General features: G+C 44.8%; 1 protein-coding gene across 1 annotated transcript in view; it reads right to left on the bottom strand.

Moving 5' to 3' along the window:
* The window catches only part of pitpnc1b (phosphatidylinositol transfer protein cytoplasmic 1b), a 36902-nt gene extending 25105 nt beyond the window's left edge, over window positions 1-11797 (bottom strand). The window contains exon 1 of the mRNA XM_028822360.2: window positions 11390-11797. Within this exon, the coding sequence (XP_028678193.1) occupies window positions 11390-11437 (48 nt within the window). The 5' untranslated portion in view covers window positions 11438-11797. The remainder of the gene's footprint in view (window positions 1-11389) is intronic.
* Window positions 11798-20865: the final 9068 nt, after the last annotated feature.

Here is a 20865-nt window from a genome sequence, read left to right as displayed (position 1 = left end):
TGGACTGTGGGAGGAAACCCCCAAAGATACAGGGATGTACTTGAAACCTGCGGCACCGTGCTGCCTTACATTATGTTACAGTATATCATATTATAAGACATGTTTAACCCACATCAGGGTGACAGGAGACCGCAGACTATCTCAGCCCCACTGCATGCAATGCTGGAAATGATGGCGGACAGGCCAGTAGTCCGTTGCAGCAAAGGTGTTATATTCCATTATTATATTTTCACTAGGGGGCTCATTTTGCTTGCCAACCCCCCTGCCTGCTCTACGCTCCAGCAACTTCGCGTCTATGCCACTTGTACACAACAAAACTTTTAATTCTCCCAGATACGCCTCTTCATTGGGAAGAAACACTACTTTTCCCTGATTACAACACAAATTAGACGATCTACAAATCTCCGACTTAAACTTTAATAAGCCAAACAATATCTACATACCAATGTCCATATATTTGATCTCTTTTCGCTTTTACCTTTTCATCAATATCACACTGAATTTTGATTCTGTGTTTGGAGTTACATCGTGATAACGCAACATATAACTGTCCATGAGTGAATATCGTTTCTTTCTCTCTACATGAACTGTGTCTGACAATAGCATTCACACAAATGAGAAACGACTGAGCCGTGTGCGTGGTTGTGAATGTTTTAGACGTAGGCAGGACTTTTCCAAATCTCTTTGCATAAAGTCTTGTCTCGCGGGGCTTGAAATTTTCACTTTCACCAAACAACAAATCTTTTAATTCTCACAGATACGCCTCTTCATTGGGAAGAAACACTACTTTTCCCTGATAGCAACACAAATTAGATGATCTACACGTCTCCGACTTAAAGTTTAAATCCGAACAATATATTCGCATCTCTTTTCGCTGTTCCGTTATTTCACTGAGTAATAATTTCTGTTTGTTTGTGCTAATGTGATCTTTACCATCCTTTTTTTGAGACTTTCGAATTTTAGTACTTCCGTTATCTCGAACTTGCTCTGCATGTGTATCGCGCCATGTTTTTGAATTCTTTACGACGTTCCACTTTGTCATCTACTCTTTGTCTTTTATTTCCAGCCCCGGGTGTGGTGAAATCTCTTGGCACAAACTCTTGTCTCGCGGGACATGAAAGTGTCTCTCTTTAAAAGATCACGTCTCGTTCTACGATAAAAAGTCTCGTCTCCCAAGATTATTTTTATTATAATAGAGAGACATATACTGTATATGTATGTACAGAGCTTACTTGTGCTACCTTGATTGTCCTTCATTGTCAGAGTATGACCTAATGATCTAACATTACGTTCTTAAACCCATTTAATCCAATTCGGGCTTGTTGGGGGTGCCCTGAGTCTATCCTGGCAGTATGGTCTGTGAGGCAGGAATCATCGCTGGGTGGGCGGTCAGTCTTCTGTATGACAAATGATCTCTATTTCTCTTAATGTAATTAGCGTTACTCTGTTTGTGTATTTCCTTTAGTTTATAGTGAACAATATCCCAGAAGTTAAAGATCCAGACCTAGAAATGTTTTTATACTTGACATGCAGTTTAGATTCATGCAGTCCTATTGAGTGATTTAGTAAACAGATCAGCTTGTATGCGACTTTATTTAGTTTACATATAGTTTATATAGTGTTTGTGATTTATGTTAATATCTAAGAAGTATACACAGTTAAAGCTCAATATCTGGAAATGTCCTTTCTGTTAGACCTACTATAAATATATACTACCAGTAATGGCGCACTGCATGGTAACGTGCCGTGAATCCACTTAATAATAATAATAATAATACATTTTATTTATATAGCGCCTTTCCCATGCTCAAGGCACTTACAGAATATAATAAAGAACGGCAGAATATACAGTATATAGCATTGTACAAACCAGATAAATAAATAAAGAAGATTAAGACAGTAAATTCTGAAAAAAAAAACGGACAACATAATCGATGGTCTCGCGCACACATACAGGTTACATTGGCATCTTGACAGAGAAGTAAACTGAGAGAAAGGTAATAAAGTCAAATAGAGCTAAAAGCCTTCCTGAACAGATGAGTTTTGAGTTGTTTATTAAAAGAATTCATGGAGTCAGCTGACCTGATTAATTTTGGTAGGTCATTCCAGAGTCTGGGCGCTATACAGCTGAAGGCCCTGCTGTCACCCATTGAGTGTAGATTAGTGAGGGGCACAACAAGATTACCAGAATCAGAGGACCTTAGTGGGCGGGCAGGCACATAGTGATGGAGAAGGTCACTGATGTAGTTTGGTGCAAGGTTATTTAAAGCTTTGTAGGTTATTAGTAGGATTTTATATTCGATTCTGTAGGACACGGGGAGCCAGTGAAGACGGAGCAGGATGGGTGTGATGTGCTCGCTGCTGCTGGTTCGAGTAAGGACTCTTGCAGCTGAGTTTTGAATAAGCTGGAGCTGTGATATATAAGATTAGAAGGGGCACCTGCCAGTAGGGAATTACAATAATCGATGCGGGATGTGATAAAAGCATGGACAAGTTTCTCAGCATTAGAGAAGGAGAGGAAGGAGCGAACACGGGATATGTTACAGAGGTGAAAGTAAGAAAGTTTCTTAATGTGATTTATGTGAGCGGAATAAGTGAGGGAGGAATCAAAAATGACACCAAGATTTTTTACAGTAGAGGCAGGTCTGATGAGATCACCGCCAAGATAGACTGGGAAGGAGCTCATTTTATTAAGTTGCATTTTAGTCCCAATTTGCAGGAGTTCAGTTTTATTGCAATTTAATTTTAAAGAGTTCTGCTCCATCCAGGTTTTAATTTCACTTGACATGATCATTCCTAGTTTTCCATCCTCTTTCTCTGTACGTTTACCATTTGTTTGCTCAGAGGTTGATGCGCTTGCTTCTTTCTGAGCAGCTTTTCCTTTCTTCACCCTAGCGCCCCGCTTCTTCTCTTTATTCATCAGCATCTTTTCGTGTTAAAACTGATCAAGTCCATGTTTGTGTTGCAATTACTTAGTATGTTTTTCTTAATTTTTCACTTAAGCAGGCACTTAATTCTTCAATCTGCCTCAAGAATGATTTAAGATATGAAGAGGTAGAGGAAGTGACGGCGAAGGTGGTAGGGAATGAGAATGGCGCCCGTACGCATGTGCCGCACGGCCGCCCTGCTGGCCGCTGCCGAGAGTTGATTCTGTAATAAAATAAAATAAAAATAAAAAGAGGCATAACCCTGAAGGGGGCGGCACGGTGGCACAGTGGCTAGCGCTGCTGCCTCACAGTTAGGGGACCTGGGTTCGCTTCCTGGGTCCTCCCTGCATGGAGTTTGCATGTTCTCCCCGTGTCTGCGTGGGTTTCCTCCCACAGTCCAAAGACATGCTGGTTAGGTGCATTGGCGATCCTAAATTGGTCTTAGTGTGTGCTGGGTGTGTGGGTGTGTTTGTGTGTGTCCTGCGGTGGGTTGGCACCCTGCCCGGAACTGGTTCCTGCCTTGTGCCCTGTGTTGGCTGGGATTGGCTCCAGCAGACCCCAGTGACCCTGTGTTTGGATTCAGCGGGTTGGAAAATGGATGGATGGATGAAGAGAATTCAAAAGTTTGGACACTGATCTCAGCCTACCCCGATATACCACTCTAGAGAGGTGAGCAGACGGAGACACGAATCAGGGTGAATAAAAATCAGGGAACCAGTTCTAGTTTGTGTCCAAGTCAAACTGCTTAAAACAAAGTTAAAGTCAGAAAATGATGTTCATTTCTGCTCTGTACTTGTAATATGGCCTCGCAGTTAGGAGACCTGGGGGTTTGCTTCCCGGGTCCTCCCTGTGTGGAGTTTGCATGTTCTCCCCGTGTCTGCGTGGGTTTCCTCCCACAGTCCAAAGACATGCAGGTTAGGTGGATTGGTGATCCTAAATTGGTCCTGATGTGTGTGCTTGGTGTGTGGGTGTGTTTGTGTGTGTCCTGCGGTGGGTTGGCACCCTGCCCGGGATTGGTTCCTGCCTTGTGCCCTGTGTTGGCTGGGATTGGCTCCAGCAGACCCCCGTGACCCTGTGTTCGGATTCAGTGGGTTGGAAAATGGATGGATGGATGGATGGATAACCCTGGAGGTCAATCATCACCCCAAAAGCGGATAGTAGACGTCCCGTAGTATTTGTGTACCAAATTTCAGGTCAATAGTTAAAACGGTTTGCGAGCTAAAGGTGATTTAAAATCCTGAACAGCCACGGTAGTGCATTATATATAAAGGTACTGTATGTTATAACTTGTATATCGAGCAACGTATATAGAATATGTTAATGAAGTATAGCTAATAATTTAATGTATTTTACACATACAATTTAAGTGCTTCTAAAAAAATAATCCAAAGGTTAATGCTATGCAGAAAAAAACAAAGTGAAGGTTACAAAAACAGAGTGTGTGTTGTTGAGCGCATTGTAACCTTCTTTTTAGCGTGCACATGACCGTCACTTGTGATCTCCTTTTGTAGATGAAGTCAGGCCTGCGCCGCTCACATGCTGGAGGAGCCGCACGTCGAGTGTATGGCGATTGATCTACATGGCACTACATGCTCAGACCTCCACGGCTGTCAAAAAACAGAGCCCATTGAAGCACTCCTTAAGCAATTCTGAGCTATTTAAGAAATAATTAATTAGTTAAGGGGGCTCCCCAGCAGTACTGGGTGCAAATTAAAAATGCCGGCCTAGTAGTACGTTAATATGTTTAGCTTTTGATGAGGCTTATAGTTGACACTGGACTGCACTACACTACTCTACACGCCTGTGTCTGGATACTAAATTTACATTCATGCAGGAGTCGGATTTGTACACCATGTTAAACCAACAGCATGACACACACACTTGCCCAATACAACAAGTCTTCTTTCTGTTCCTATACTAGTGCATGTGAAAGTTAGACAATTTCCCCAGCTCATATCTAAAGCTGAAGCTCTGCTATCTAAACATGATGAAACATCCCCAGACCACACTGCTTTAGATCAAAGGGGACGCCCAGAGATGATTCAAGGCCATGTTTCAAGAGAGGCGAGACCTCCTAATCAGAATTTTCAGATAATGAATGACAATCAGCCACAACAAGATGCTCTCTCCATTACCTTGTTTAAAACATGGAGTAATTCATGCGTCTGATTAGTCCTGAACTGTGAAGAATGGCATCAGCCAGAGTATACGTAATCAGATCAAACTGTGAAACCCCCTGGCATATTTGTCAGATGGTTTGCACTCACCGTTACCCCAAATCCTCTAATAACGTTCTTTGGAGTTATACAGTATGGGGACATTGTGGTGAAGAGGCCATTGTGACATTGCAGGTAGGACCGAAGGCAGGAAGCACTTTACTCGAAAGGTTGTGGGAATCGTGGAGTTGAAGCAGAAACCTTTGACAACCTTTAAGAAGGACCTGGATGAGCTATTGGGACAGCGCATCTATTAGCTGAACAAACGAGCCTAACTGACTGAATAGTCTTGTCCAGTTTCTTATGTTCTGATTTCCAACATTAATCCAGTAAATAGTATAATAAATATTTCATAATGCCCATTAAAGTGAATTCACTGGTGGAAGTATGGACGGATGAAGATGCTAATTGATTCACTGTGACACTTCTTGCTGTCCCCAAATGGACTGTGCAGCTTTACTTGGCTTTCCTCATCCTGATTGGGCCCAGGCTCTGCCCATGGCTCCACCCTTCTGTTTATTTGTGCCATACACTCCGCCTACTCTTTGCCCCAAGTCCACCCTAACAAATGGACTGTGCAGCTCTACTTGGCTATCCTCATCCTGATTGGCCCGTGGCTCCGCCCAGCTGTTCATTTTTGGCATACACTCCACCTACTCTTTGCCCAAAGCCCACCAATACAAATGGACTGTGCAGCTTTATGAGGCTATCCTCTTCCTGATTGGGCCCGTGGCTCCGCCCCTTGTTCATTTTTGGCATATGCTCCACCTACTCTTTGCCCAAAGTCCACCATAATGGCTTACGTTCTGAAAGTGAGCAGGTTTCTGTCATTTTATTGAATCACTATTCAAAAGCACAGAAGGTGGGTTTAGAATATAAAAAACACAATCAAATGCCCGAGCACATTTGCCATGCGGCCCACAATTTCATTCCAATCCTCTGTGTCTTTGCCATTCGAGAGCAGCACGAGTCCTGTGGCCGGCCAAGTCCTCCTTCTCAGGGAAGTGCCTCACAATTTCAGTCTGGTTGCGAGTTTCATTTATACGTTAGGAATTTGTTCTTTTGTTCTCTTTCCTATTGTTAGGATCGCGTTTTTTTTTTTTTTCAGCCCATTTCATTACTAAATTAATTTTTTTCTTTTCAGTTTTCCCGCTCTTTCAGAATTTCTTAATTATTTTTTTTATTTGGATCCTGACTCTATTAGTTTGGTGTTGCATTTTTCAGAATTCCTTACAGCTTTAGTTAATCTGCTCACTTTTATTCTGGAATCATGCTCATTTAATTTCTTTACATGTTAAACAGAATTCATTTAATCAAATTACAGATTTTTTTCCAGTTTAATCCCAGACTCCTCCGTGCTCTCAGTCGATCTGATTGGGACATTCCAAGACTCCGGATTAGGACGGCTCTTACACTGGGATCTCCAATTGAGACAGTCGTGTGCCCACACAGCTGTCCAAACTGACATGATGGAATAAACATAAACATATTAGCATTCAAAAATTTGAATTCTGAAATCTATAAAGCAAAACCTCGGGGAACAAATCCTCCTGTATGAGAACACAAGAAATCCGACACACGAGAGGAGACCATTCAGTCCAGTGCAGTGTCAGCCATTTGTTTAGCTAACAGCTAAGCTGTCCCAACATCTCATCCAGATATCCTTCTTGAAGGTTCTCAAAGGTTCGGCTTCAACTCCATGTCTCGGTAGCTTGTTCCAGGTTATCATAAAGCTGGCATAAAACGTGCCATGTCAAGTGCCAGTCTGGTGTGCCCTGCAGTGTCCTTACATAGAATACTCTCTGTATCTCACAGATCAACATCTCCGCTGTGGAAAGCAAACTTATTATACACGAGTGCTTCACACCTAATGTAGCTATTTTAATATGTTTACAAAGTAATAATTATAATTTGGCCAGAATGTCATGAAAATATAAAGCAGTACCTTTAGAAACTAAAATGCAGATTATAAAGGGTGGAAGTGGGCAAAAAGGAAATGGCGCATAGCTGAATCACTGGGGTCATGAAAGGAGCTGTGCAGAGTGTGGACGAGATGAAGAGCACGGAGCTGGTGGCCCTTCAGGGTCACTTCGACTCTGCTGAAGTCCACTAGTCTGGGTGCCTGGCCTTATGGATTCTGACTTGGATCAGCTCACGGAGTTGGGGGGGGGGGGGGGGGGGGGGGGGGGGCGCCAGGCAGATGCCGTTACCTCTGAGCCCAAGCAAGATGCGAGGCGGCATGAAGGTCTAGTCAGTCAACGTGAGAGGCAGACGAGAGTGTGGTGGAGCTGCTGGTGGCCAGGTGTGGGGCGGCCAAGTAAGGAGTTGGCAGACGACATGAGCCACAAGACTACCAGTCAGGCCCACTGGCATACATGAAGTGTGCCAGTTCTCGAGTCCTAAACTCGTTAGCTAATTCCAAAGAGTTACCTGGGGTGTGTGAAGAGGACCTGAAATAGCAGAGGTGTTATTTTGGAAAATCTATTGCTTCTTCCAGAATGTATTGTTGTGGTGGGCTCACTGCTGTAGGCTGTTCACATTGGCGGCAGCAGCCCAGTGCTGATGTTCACTTTAATGCACTTGCGTGTATAATTTGCTCATACAGAGCTCATTCTACATAAATACTTCCATCTTTCATCCTGCCTCAGTGTAACGTGATAAATAAAACACACCAAGCAGGAGAAGGCCAGCACGTAGAACATACATAGTATCTGACAGATACGGAGTTACCGGACACACATACTTACCAGCCAACCAGACTCTCCTGTAAAGGGATCAGTCATCTTTATATTTATTTTTACCTCATAGGCAATATTTGAGTTTGGCTCAGTAGCTCCCCCTAAAGACCACAATGGACATATGTGGTGCCAGACATAACATACGTAACTACCCAATAAAACTGTAACGTAAAAGAATATTCCTCCCATGCAAAATATGCCCCAGATAATGAAAACCAAAAGGGCAGAACACTTGGCCTTCATTAACTGAGGGATCAGTGTACCGCTTCACAGTGAGCCCACTACTGTTATAGCGCCTTCAGCATACAAGCTTCAAAATACATCAATGAGGCAAAGCTTAAAAACAGCAGCCTCGCCAACTCTGGACAGGATGCCAGCATATCACAGGGCACAGCTGCCAAATCACAGTCACCCAGCGCACACCCCCAAATAAAAGAACAGAATGGCTGCTCATTTTCCAATATATCAATCAAAAGCTCAGATTTGACGTTTTCTCAAATCTAGAAGACGCCACAAAAACATAAATGCTGCACACTTAGACAAGCAGAGCAGTCCACGGGTTATAAAGGTGCTTACGTTCACCCTGAAAAATGGCCTACTCAGAAAGCATCCAGCCTCTGTCATGTCTCTTCTTCTTTGTACTCCTTGGGGATTGGGGACATCTAGTGGCCAGCTTAATTGGGGGGGGGGGGGGGGGGGGGTGTTCTAGTGGCCAGCTTAGGTGCAAATAGCAAGGAGGGCCCTCTAGTGGCCATCGTACACGTAGCAATGGGGACTTCATCTGGCCAGCCTGTAAACGGCAAGGTGGAGGCTCTAGTGGGCAGCTTAAGTGTAAGTAGCAAAAGGGCCCCCCTGGTGGCCATCTTAAGGACAAGCAGCAAGGGGACCCCTCTGGTGGTCATTTTAAGTAGAAGTACTGGTGGTGGCAGGGGGCTTCTGGTGGCCATGTTAAGTAGAAGTAGCAATGGAGACTTCTTCTGGCTAACTTAGGTGCAAGTAGCTCCCCCTCTAGTGGTTACCTTAGGTAAAAGTGGGGAGTAAGGTGAGGTGGGGTGCTCCAATGGTGTTCTTAACTGGAAGTAGCAAGGGGACCTTCTAGTGGCCATCTTTAGTGGAAGAAGCAGGGGGTCCATTTAGTGGCCAGCTTTAATTCAAGTGGGGGGGGGGGGGGGTGGGGGGGGTGGTGAGGTGCTCTAATGACCAATTTAAGTGCAAGTGGCAGCCCTCGGTGGGCAGCTTAAGTGCATGAAGCAGGTGAGGGGCACTTCTGTCCGCTTTAAGAGCAAGTAGTGGGGTGGGGGCCTCTGGTGGCCATTTTAAGTTCCAGTAGTGGGGGGGGGGCTCTGGTGGTCATTTTAAGTTCCAGTAGTGGGGGGGCCCTCTGGTGGTCATTTTAAGTTCACCTAGCAGGGGGCCCTCTGGTGGCCATTTTAGGTACATGTAGCAGGGGGGACTTCTTCTGGACAACTTAGGTGCAAGTAGCGGGGTGGGGGCCTCTGGTGGCCATTTTAAGTTCCAGTAGTGGGGGTGGGGGGGTGAGGTGGGGTGCTCCAATGGTGATCTTATTAGCAACATGCAGCCATTCTAGTGGCCATCTTAAGTGGAAGAAGCAGGGGGTCCATGTAGTGGCCAGTTTAAGTGCAAGTAGAGGGTGGGGTGAGGTGCTCTAATGACCTCCTATTTAATTGCAAGTGAGGGGGGGAACCCTCTAGTGACCAGGCATTGTGGGCTCACTGCGTGGTCCTGAGCAGGCAACTTCACCTGCCAGTGTTGTCCAGAAAGACAATTGAATCTAACAGGTGAGTGGCTGTGAATTACAACGTCATATAAATAAGTAAATGAAAACATAAGAAACCACAATGGATTTGAAATTCCTGGTCCATGTTTTTCTTCTCTAATGGTGTGATCTACTGCACGCCCCCCTCCACCCCCCATTTAGGAGATGGTATGTAAAACTGTAACTTTATTACTTTCGAAGTACAATGCATAGGCACCTTCCTGTCACACACCAACCAAACTCGCTCATCCACAGGAAACCGGTTCTCAGTCCAAACCGACGCAATTAGAGCAAATCAGTTGAAGCCCTAAGCAGTGTAGTAAATTCCACATAAAACCAAACACATCAGGCTTATTTTTCACAAAACTGCTAATGCTGGGAATCTGAGCAGGAGTGGCTGCCTTCCAGTGAAAATCTCAGAGCGTGATGGCTGCAGGCCATCCATCGCAGAGCTGCATTCATCAGCCCATAAACCTGCGATGCTCCATGTGTCTCCGAGCATCTGTCTGGAGCGAAAAAGCCTGCAAGCAACTCTCAGCCGACAAGCTCAGGCAAGAAAAGCCCGAAGACCACAGCTGATGGGTGCAGGTCGTGCCTGGGTGGGGCTGACATCATGGACTAGAATAGAATCTAATTGCCTAATTTTTCCTAAGGGAACTTCAAGTTTCCTTTCCAGTGTGGTAAGAGCCACCCACCAAGATACACAAAGCCTCAAACTCATCCATGCTAACTAACTCCAGGCTGTGTTTTTGAAACGGTGTCACACCTGAAAAACAAATGTGCAACTGGGCTGACTAAACTTGACGCTGCCTTAAAAAAAAGAAACATTTATCCCATTTTAATTACAACCACACCCTCGGTGCTCACTAAACACTCCAACGGAAAGCTGCGCGGGGCCGGATCGGGATCTCCCATCTTTTAAAAGGTCGGCAAAACCACACAGATCCTCCCAAACCACATGATGAGGTAAGTGGACCGGCAGCGTACCCACAAGGTCCCAGTTTCAGATTCTACCCCCGGTTGGGCTCTGGTGGTCTCGAGCCAGCCTAATAAGCTGCCTGCGCTCTTCTCACTGTAAACACCGGCATCTCCTCAACTTGTTTGGCATTTCTATATATAGAATGGAGGTTTGCACGCTTCCATGGACTAACATGGTCAACCTGTAAAGCTATCACCCTGGCAACCCCCCGAATTGATCGAGCCCTGAGATAAGGACATCATCGGGACTGGAGCTCGGCGGGTCGCCGACTGAGACACAAACAACACAACTTCGCCTTCTGTCCAGCTGTGCGGGGCATCAGGGAGGGTGCAGGCTAGCGAGCAGACAGCAGGTCAGGCGTCAGGAGACACAAACGTGAGCCCTTGGCAAGATGTCAGTGTGTGTGCCGGGCTGCTGCCTATTTAACAGGGTCAAAGTCCAGGAGTAAATCAGCGTGTGGAGCACGAGCAGGGGGGAAACAGAAAGCGCTGTGGTGCCGGAGGTGTTCCGCCTGACCCCAGCAGACAGCAGATGTCAGCATCGAAGGGAGAGAAGACTTGAGGAAGACAATCTGGACGGCGATCGGGGGGGTGGGGGGTGCGCGTTATTCGGGTGTGAGTGCACGTGCAGATGGGCGAAAGCCTGGCATTGCGCTGCATCCCTGGCTGGCAGGCAGACGGAGTAGGAGGAGGAGAAGTTAAAGAAGGACGGACATACAGACAGACAGACAGGGTCGGCTATCGGACGCTTACCTCGTCCACGGTGAGCGGCATGCATATTCGGTACTCCTTGAGCAGCATAGCTTGTCGCTCGGTAGGGCGCCGCTTCTTCTTTCGCTCGCTCGCTCGCTCGCTCTCGTTGCCTTTCTGCTTAAAAGTTTCCGTGTATAGCAGCAGCAGTGCTGTGGGTTTCGCTATCTAACCAGAGCTGACATTTTGCCAGTCCCTCTTTTACTTCCACACACACCACTCACTCTCTCTCTCTCTCTCTCTCTCTCTCTCTCTCTCTCTCTCTCTTCGTGTGTGTGTGTGTCTTTCACACAATCATCGCGCCATTAGCTCTGCCGTTTGCTAGCTGCTAAACCCACTCGCTTGCCTCTCCGTTTCTGCGCCTATCCGTACCGATCCTTGTCTTTCTGCTTTGAAATTCCTCCACTTCCTCAACACCTTTGTTGGGACACGCCCACTGACCCAGGCCCCGCCCATATCCACCTACGACCACACCTTCTCCTCGCCGCGCGGTCTGCTGTTAACCCGTCGAGTGCTCTCGACTCACAGGCGGCATTTGTTTTCGGACTAGAACGCCTTCGGTTGGGTGCGTTTTGAAAGGACTTGTGCGATGGTGACAGTCAATTAATTCTTGGGAACAAATAATTAGCTTCATATGGAGCAAGAAGGCGCAGCGCAGGTGAACTGCCTCGGAAGCGATGGACAGCCTGGCAGCTCCCAGTTGGTTCCTACGACACTCTTAAATAAAATGGCACTTTATGTCTGGTTCGTTGTTGAACCACTGCTTGACAAAGACCCATTTCATTTTGGGATGTGTGAGTTGCATATGAAATTAGCCCTCTAGTCTTTGAAAAGATTCCAAATATGCAGGCTAACATGCGGGACGCTGAGAGGTCAAGAAGACCTGAACTTAACCTGTGGCATTGTGTGCAGCGAGTCCTTGAAAATCAGCAAGCCAGTGGTATTTCACAAATCTGCTATCATCTGTTCATGGCTGTTTATGGAGCCTGTTGCAGATCTAAATAAATAAAGGGTCTTTCTAGAACCTTCATATGGATGGCTCTTTCAGAAACCAAAAATGGTTCCCCTATTTCAGGGGTGTATCTTGGGTGTGATGGTATCAGCAGTGCTTGGCGTGGAACCAAATTAATGACAGTACTCTGTTTATGGCAATACACTAGCGTTCAATCAAAGAGCTGGGGTACCAGTGAAAATTTAACTGCAGTGGGTATCAGGGTCTTAGACCCCTTTGCTGGTGTTTTGTTCTGCTTTGTGTTGCGGTTTAAATTTTTCATAACTCCTTAGCCAAGCGTCCAGCAGGTGTATTTAGATAAAGGCTGTGGTTTTGACTTCACCAACTTACATAAGATGTTGTGAAAAATGTGGGCTGGGACGGGGGTTTGTCAATCTTCATGGGGGGGGGCTCTTTAAAACCTTACGGTTTCAAGTTCACTGACATATATGTATAAAAATACATACAAAACGGACAAAAAGATCAGGGGCTTGGCACCATATATTAGTAACTTTGGGAGTTAAGCCTCTGAAGACCCCCTGTTGCCTACACCACCGCTCTAAGGTATTGCTCTGAAGAATCTCTTTGACGCCTTTATTTTTAAGAGTGTAAGCAGCAAGAGCCCTTCTAAAGTCATGAGCCCCCTGGCCAATTCTATTACCATCTGTTCACGGCTATTTACAGTACGTGTTAAGATCTAAATGCACTACACGTTTAAATGTTTGTCGACAACCTGATCGTCACACCTACAGTGGATTCAGAAGATACTGAGTCCCCTTCACTCTCTACACACTTTAACAATGTTGTAAATTTAGATTTAAATGGATGAATCTGGCGGCACGGTGGCGCAGCAGCCTCGCAGTAAGGAGACCGGGGTTCGCTTCCCGGGTCTTCCCTGCGTGGAGTTTGCGTGTTCTCCCCGTGTCTGCGTGGGTTTCCTCCCACAGTCCAAAGACATGCAGGTTAGGTGCGTTGGTGATCCTACATTGTCCCTGGTGTGGGCTGGCACCCTGCCCGGGGTTTGTTCCTGCCTTGCGCCCTGTGTTGGCTGGGATTGGCTCCAGCAGACCTCCATGACCCTGTGTTAGAGTATAGCGGGTTGGATAATGACTGACTGATGACTGGATGAATCTGCCAGTTTTACACATCAACCTGCACTCAGTCACCCATAATAACAAAGTGAAAGCATGTGTTCAGAAAGGCCTGCAAATTTATTGAAAATCGAAACCCGAAATCCCTCATTTTTATTTAAGCATTCAGACCTTTAATTCAAGATGAGTCTAAGTGCAGCCCACAATAGGTGTGACGTACATCATGTAACGCTCACAACATCAGTCGCAAAAGTTACCCATAGTGTAACTGGGCATTCGATGGGCGTTTTATGAGTGACCATGAGGGCATTACGTGATGTTGGTGTGTTAGTTGTGAATTTCCCATTGGGATTAATAAAGTATCTATCTATCTATCTATCTATCTATCTATCTATCTATCTATCTATCTATCTATCTATCTATCTATCTATCTATCTATCTATCTATCTATCTATCTATCTATCTATCTATTATATAGTGCCTTTCATATCTATCTATCTATCTATCTATCTATCTATCTATCTATCTATCTATCTATCTATCTATCTATCTATCTATCTATCTATCTATCTATCTATCTATCTATCTATCTATCTATCTATCTAGCTGACTGACCTCATAGATAGGTATTGAAGCTGTAATTACACTCTTTTGCTTAATTCAGTACTTTCTAGAAACCCCTTTGGCAGCAGCTGCAGCTTTGAGTCTTCTTGGGTAAGACTCTACATGCTTTGCACACCTGGATTTGAGCTTTTTATTTATTTATTTATTTAAATCGAAACAGATATCTCTCATTCCTACAAGTATTCACATCCTTAATTCAGTACTTTCTACAAGCCTCCTTTGGTAGCAATTCCATCTCCAAGTCTTCTCAGGTAAAACTCTGTAAGCCGGCCACACATGTGGAGTCTTTTCCTGGCAGATCCTCTCAAACCCTGTTAGTCTGTAAACTGCCATCTTCAGGTCTCTCCACACGAGTTCTCTGGGGTTTAAGTCTGGGCCACTCAAGGACACCCAGAGACTCGTCCCAAAGCCACCCCAGCATTGTCCTGGCTATTTGCTTCGGGTTATTGTCGTGATGATAGGTGAACCTTCGTCCCAGGCTGGGGTTGGTGTGCCCTCGGAGACAGGTTTTGTTTAAGGACCTCCCTGTATTTGCCTTCACTTATCCTTTCCTCAATTCTGTCCAGTCTCTCTGTCACTGAGAAGCAACCGCCACCATGCTTCATCGTAGGGATGGTATTAGGCAGGTGATGAGCAGTGCCAGGTCTTCATCAGACACCGTGCTTGAAGTTCTGCCCAAAGCGTTCAATTCTTTGTCTCATCAAACCAGTGAATGTTCCTTCTCCTGCTCTCAGTGTCCTTTAAACTGTCATATGCATTTCACTCAAGGGGGCTTCCGTCTAGCCAGTCTGCCATAAACACCTGACTGATGGATTGCTGCTGAGGTTGGCGTCCTTCTGACAGCTTCTCCTATTTCAGCTGAGGACTTCTGAAGCTCTGCCAGAGTCGCCATTGGGTTGTTGGTCACCTAGAAAGGCCTGGATATTAATATGGAGTCCCACCCCCCTCCCACTCACTTTATCTTTAACAGCCTCCACTTTCCTTTCCACAAGATTTTGCAGAGTGTATAATAAAATGTTCTTTCTGGAATCTTCTGGTGGATGGTTCTTTTGGGAGCCTATAATGTCATCACTGGAAATGAAGGGGAAGTGCATTTAAAAGTGAAGCCACGAAGCCCTTCTTTACACAAAGAGTTGTGGGACCCTGAAACAAACTAGCGAGACTTGGAGCTGACGCAGAAACCTTGAGAACCTTTAAGAAGACTCTGGGTGAGATGTTGGGACAACTTAGCTACTAGCTAAACAAATGGGCTTGATGGACTGAATGGTCTCCTCTCGTTTGTCAGACTCCTTGTGCTCTTGTCGCTCTCCGTCGCCTTTATTTCTAAGAGAGTAGAGTCGCCAATCAAACTGATATTGGAGGTCATAAATAGACGCTAACGTATTTACACAGCGGGCGCACCAAAACCAGTCAAACCGGGGAGAGAGGCAGCAACGTTTTACTGGTTACACCATCCCATTTAATAAACTTTTACAAGTTGACATTGCTCACCCACATTTTTATCCTCCCACATGTTCAATATTCAATATTTTAGGAGTGAGAACCTGATCCCGGCAGCATTAGGCTGGGACATTTGACAGGACACAAGAACTCAAGGCAGTCAGTTTGCAGTCCTCATTTGACCTAGTATATAAGTTTTGGGGAACCAGAGACAAAAATAAAGAAAAGGTTATTGTTGTGATTGGGCAAGGCCTTCCAAGAGAAGACTAGGTAGCAGGCCAGAATCCTAATCGGGATAGCCCAGCAGAGGCCCACCTGAATGCAGCCACAGCTCAATACTCTCTGCTAGCTATGCCAACAGGCCCTAAACAGGGAGGACCAGAAAATAATAGAAATGTTCCTGCAAACTTATGAGAGCCCCACCTGGAGGGGAGGTGACCATAAACCTCTGGGGCAAACAAGTAATCTTTAGAAATGAAAGATTTATTTTCAAAAACATATCCATTACAAAGAAAAAAATTCCAAGAGCAAAAAAAGAGGCACAAGGAGATGCCCTTAAAGGTAATCCAGGGTAACAAAGTCCCGGTACATTCATCAAAAGTCAAAATCCTTAAGAGAAGCCAAAAAAAAAAGGTCAGATAGGAAGAAAATCTGCAGAATAACACTAAACATAAAGAGCATACAATATACAGTGAGGACTGGGGGCAGACCCTCAAAAGTGACAGACAGGTGGTCCTGCCTCTTGGCAAACCACCTACAAAGCACAAGTGACATGGCAGAGCATATCCTCAAATATCTCGCTATATATAAGATCCAACGTCTGTCTGTCTGTCTGTCCGCCTTTCACGAGAGAACTACTTCACGGATTTAGATCGGGCTTTTTTCTAGAATTTTCTTGAACATTCCGGTTGATTTTGAGACTTCTCTCATCATGCTAAGTATCATAGTTCACTTGCAGGACCGATTATATTCGCGCTAATCTGAGACTGAGGTTGCGGGCCGAGGGTAGGGGAAAGCGTGACGTCAGGAGTGTGGAGCCGGGCGGGACCCTCCTCGCTGTCCTGTTTCACTTCTACACAGGTTGATCCGCGGGGGGTGGCTAGTAGAAACTAAATGATAAAACTGACAAACAAAATGTCCACTTCATTTGGGCTACTTTGGGCTAGTTTGATTTTTTTTGGCATATACGTACACCTTGATGCTGCGCTCACAAACTTTTGCACCTGACTGTACATAGCTATACACATAATCAACATATAAAACAAAATAAATATAACTGATAATATTTAAAAGACAAAACATAAAGAGGAAAAAAAAAACAATTGAAACATATGCCAGGGAAGGACCCCTGGCGGAAACATAATAGTTATGAGGTCTGGATATCGATAGCAGCTTTCTGACCTCAGTGCTGGTACCAAAACAGTTCAGAAGCAAACAAGCTTTAACTCCAAAGCCCCCCATCTTACTCCAGCCTCCCTGGTGCTCCAAGCCATAGTGCAGCTCTACACACGGCTTCCCTCTTCAAGCCATAAAGAGCCATATCGTGTCAGATAAAGTAATAAGTGGGGGTCCCCTATAAACTCCCAATTATGTTGAATAAATTTATTAATAAACATGAGGATTATAGCAATATGATAAATGTATACAGTCATATGAAAAATTTTGGGAACCCCTCTTAATTCTTTGGATTTTTGTTTCTCATTGGCTGAGCTTTCAAAGTAGCAACTTCCTTTTAATATCTGACATGCCTTATGGAAACAGTAGGATTTCAGCAGTGACATTAAGTGTATTGGGTTAACAGAAAATATGCAATATGCATCATGACAAAATTAGACAGGTGCATAAATGTGGGCACCCAACAGAGATATGATATCAATACTTAGCTGAGCCTCCTTTTGTCCTCTAGACGCTGTACTCCTATAGCCTTTGATGAGTGTCTGATTCTGGATGGAGGTATTTCTGACTATTCTTCATACAAAATCTCTCCAGTTCAGTTCAATTTGATGGACAGCCTGCTTCAAATCATCCCATAGATTTTGGATGATATTCAAGTCAGGAGACTGTGACGGCCATTCCAGAACATTGTACTTCTCCCTCTGCATGAATGCCTTTGTAGATTTCAAACTGTGTTTTGGGTCATTGTCCATCTATCCATTATCCAACCCGCTATACCCTAACTACAGGGTCACAGGGGTCTGCTGGAACCAAACCCAGCCAACACAGGGCGCAAGGCAGGAAACAAACCCCGGGCAGGGTGCCAGCCCACCACAGTTGGGTCATTGTCTTGTTTGGAATATCCAACCCCTGCGTAACTTCAACTTTGTGACTGATGCTTGAACATCATCCTGAAGAGTTTGTTGATATTGGGTTGAATTCATCTGACCCTCGACTTTAAGAAGGGCCCCAGTCCCTGAACTAGCCACACAGCCCCACAGCATGATGGAACCTCCACCAAATTTGACAGTAGGTAGCAGGTGTTTTTCTTGGAATGCGGTGTTCTTCCGCCATGCAAAGCGCTTTTTGTTCTGACCAAATAACTCAATTTTTGTCGCATCAGTCCAAAGCACTTTGTTCCAAAATGAATCTGGCTTGTCTAAATGAGCATTGGCATACAACAAGCGACTCTGTTTGTGGTGTGAGTGCAGAAAGGGCTTCTTTCTCATCACCCTGCCATACAGATGTTCTTTGTGCAAATTGTGCTGAATTGTAGAACGATGCACAGATACACCATCTGCAGCCAGATGTTCTTGCAGGTCTTTGGAGGTGATCTGTGGGTTGTCTGTAACCATTCTCACAATCCTGTTCATATGCCGCTCCTGGATTTTTCTTGGCCTGCCAGACCTGCTGGTTTAACAGCAACTGTGCCTGTGGCCTTCCATTTCCTGATTCCATTCCTTACAGTTGAAACTGACAGTTTAAACCTCTGAGATGGCTTTTTGTAGCCTTCCCCTAAACCAGGAGACTCAACCATCTTTGTTTTCAGATCTTTTGAGAGCTGCTTTGAGGATACCATGCTGTCACTCGTCACAGGAGAGTCAAAGGGAAGGAAGCACAACTTGTAATTGACCACCTTAAATACCTTTATATCTCATGATGGACACACCTGTCTATGAAGTTCAAGGCTTAACGAGCTCATCCAACCAATTTGGTGTTGCCAGTAATCAGCATTGAGTAGTGACAGGCATTCAAATCAGCACAATGACAAGGGGACCCACATTTTTGCACAGCCAGTTTTTCACATTTGATTTAATTTCATACAACTAAATACTGCGTCACTAAAAATCTTTGTTTGGAAAACACCGCAGTACTCCGATGTTCCTAAGAAATGAAAGACAGACCACTGTTATCTTTATTGTTGAAAGGAGAGTCAATTATTATGCAGGCTGAGAGGGGGTCCCAAACTTTGTCATATGACTGTATATTGATATATGCCACACAATGCAGAGAGACAAACACGTAACATCGAGAGGCCGGCTATTCAGAGTTCTGATTTATCTTGGCACATATAAACAATTTCATGATACCAGGGGTCTGATGTCCGATGTTGTGTGGAGTTGCTGCTGTTGCTGCTTTGGGATCAAGTGGACGGTTGTTCTGGAGTGGACTCTTTGTCTTTGAGATGTGGTCCTTTGTTTGTGATGTTCTGAGATTTATTTTGATTGAGTCGTCTGCAACTTCACAGGGAATGTGTTCCTCCCTCTGGCACAAGAGATTAGATGCTGAAGTTGCCTTCTTCAAGCAATGGTTGCTTCTCTGTCTTCTCAGAATTGCAGAGTGGACCTCGGCTTTCAAGTCCCCAAAGAGAGAACGGCTCGTCAGCTTTGAGACTTCAGAGAGGGGGGTCCTCAGCTTTCAAAGAGAGCACAGAGATTTTTAAAGGAAGGTGTGACCTCGGGTGAGTGGATCAAAGTCACCTCCAGTTACAGAACTCGGGGCCTTCTCATCGGCGCGTCATTCTTGTCTTTCAAGGTTGCCACTCTTTGAGGCTGGGTGTCCTGCTGGTAACTCTACTTCCAAAAACTTCCAAAAATGCCCACTAGGGTGAATTTACCATCAAAGCCTGGCCAGTAATAAGGGTAAACACATGACCTTTATAAAATAAAATAAAATATTTATCCTTCCAAAAATGTTCTGCAGAAAAGCCAGTTCCATGGAGCACAAAAGGAAAAGGAAATTGCCTGAAAGGGCAAAGATAAACAAAGGCAAATGCATCCAAATCGCAAATCCAAAGGATAGTCGAAATACAGAGCTCAAGAAAATCACAATAAAGACAGAAATCACAAGAATAACTCACCAACTCCCAAGCACAATCGAATTAACCACCAGGAACTGTGGCTTGCTCCTCCCATCACAGGGCTGAAGGCTGTCCGTCACAGTGATGAGCAGGTGGCCCCGCCTCTTGGGGAACCACCCATAAAACACAGGGCACATAACAAAGACATAAAGCATAAAGTATAATGCTAATCATAAACAAACACGATAGTAACATATACAGATAAATCAAAAACGTACAATAAAGAAGGTGAACCCCAGCCGGGGAGGAACAGCTACTGGGTCTGGGATGGATCATCTTATCAGACAAGGTGCACATTATGAGGTGTTAGCATGAGCTGCAGTCCGTGTACCCCTTAAATCTGTAAAACCTTGTATATCAGTGCACTCGAAAGCTCCCTTTGACACCCCCAGGCAAGGCAAGCTAGAACTGGCCCTGCCATCAGTGCCCCTCCGACACTGTCCAGTGTTACCCCACAGGCCAATTTAGAATCCCCCATTAACAGAATGTGCGCGTCTTTTAAATGTGAGACGGACGTCTACACACACAAAGTGAAAACACATAAACTTCACGCTGACAGTAACCCTGACCTGGGAACTGAACTTTGGAGCTGCGAGGTTAAAATGTTGTGTTTGAAATAAAAATCACAAGGAATTCAGAAGAAAGAGCCATTATGACAACCGTGCAGGCGCTAATAGATTGGTCTGGTCTGCTAGTAATAAATCTGACACGGGAGATTTAGTGGTCTCGACTGTCAACAGCCACAGTAAGAACATTTGATTTACTTCTAATAGGTTGTTTTCCTCGAATAAAAATTATTATTACTAGGGAGTTCCAAAGAAAGTAAGTTCCAAAACACTTCCAAAAATGTCCATGTAGAGGGGGATTTCCTGTCAAACCCCTGGCTAAACGTGAGGGCACAGGCAGGATCTTTATGAAATAAAGAGTTCATTCTCACAAAATGCTCCGCTATACCGTGAAGTTCCAAAGAGCACAAAATGCATAAAGGAGCTGCCAGAAAAGGCAATCCAAGAATCATCGAGGTGAGGAGGTCAAAAAA

The sequence above is a fragment of the Erpetoichthys calabaricus genome, chromosome 16 (assembly GCF_900747795.2).
Source record: "Erpetoichthys calabaricus chromosome 16, fErpCal1.3, whole genome shotgun sequence".
Taxonomy (NCBI): Eukaryota; Metazoa; Chordata; class Cladistia; order Polypteriformes; family Polypteridae; genus Erpetoichthys; species Erpetoichthys calabaricus.
This window is presented reverse-complemented; position numbering and strand designations above follow the sequence as displayed.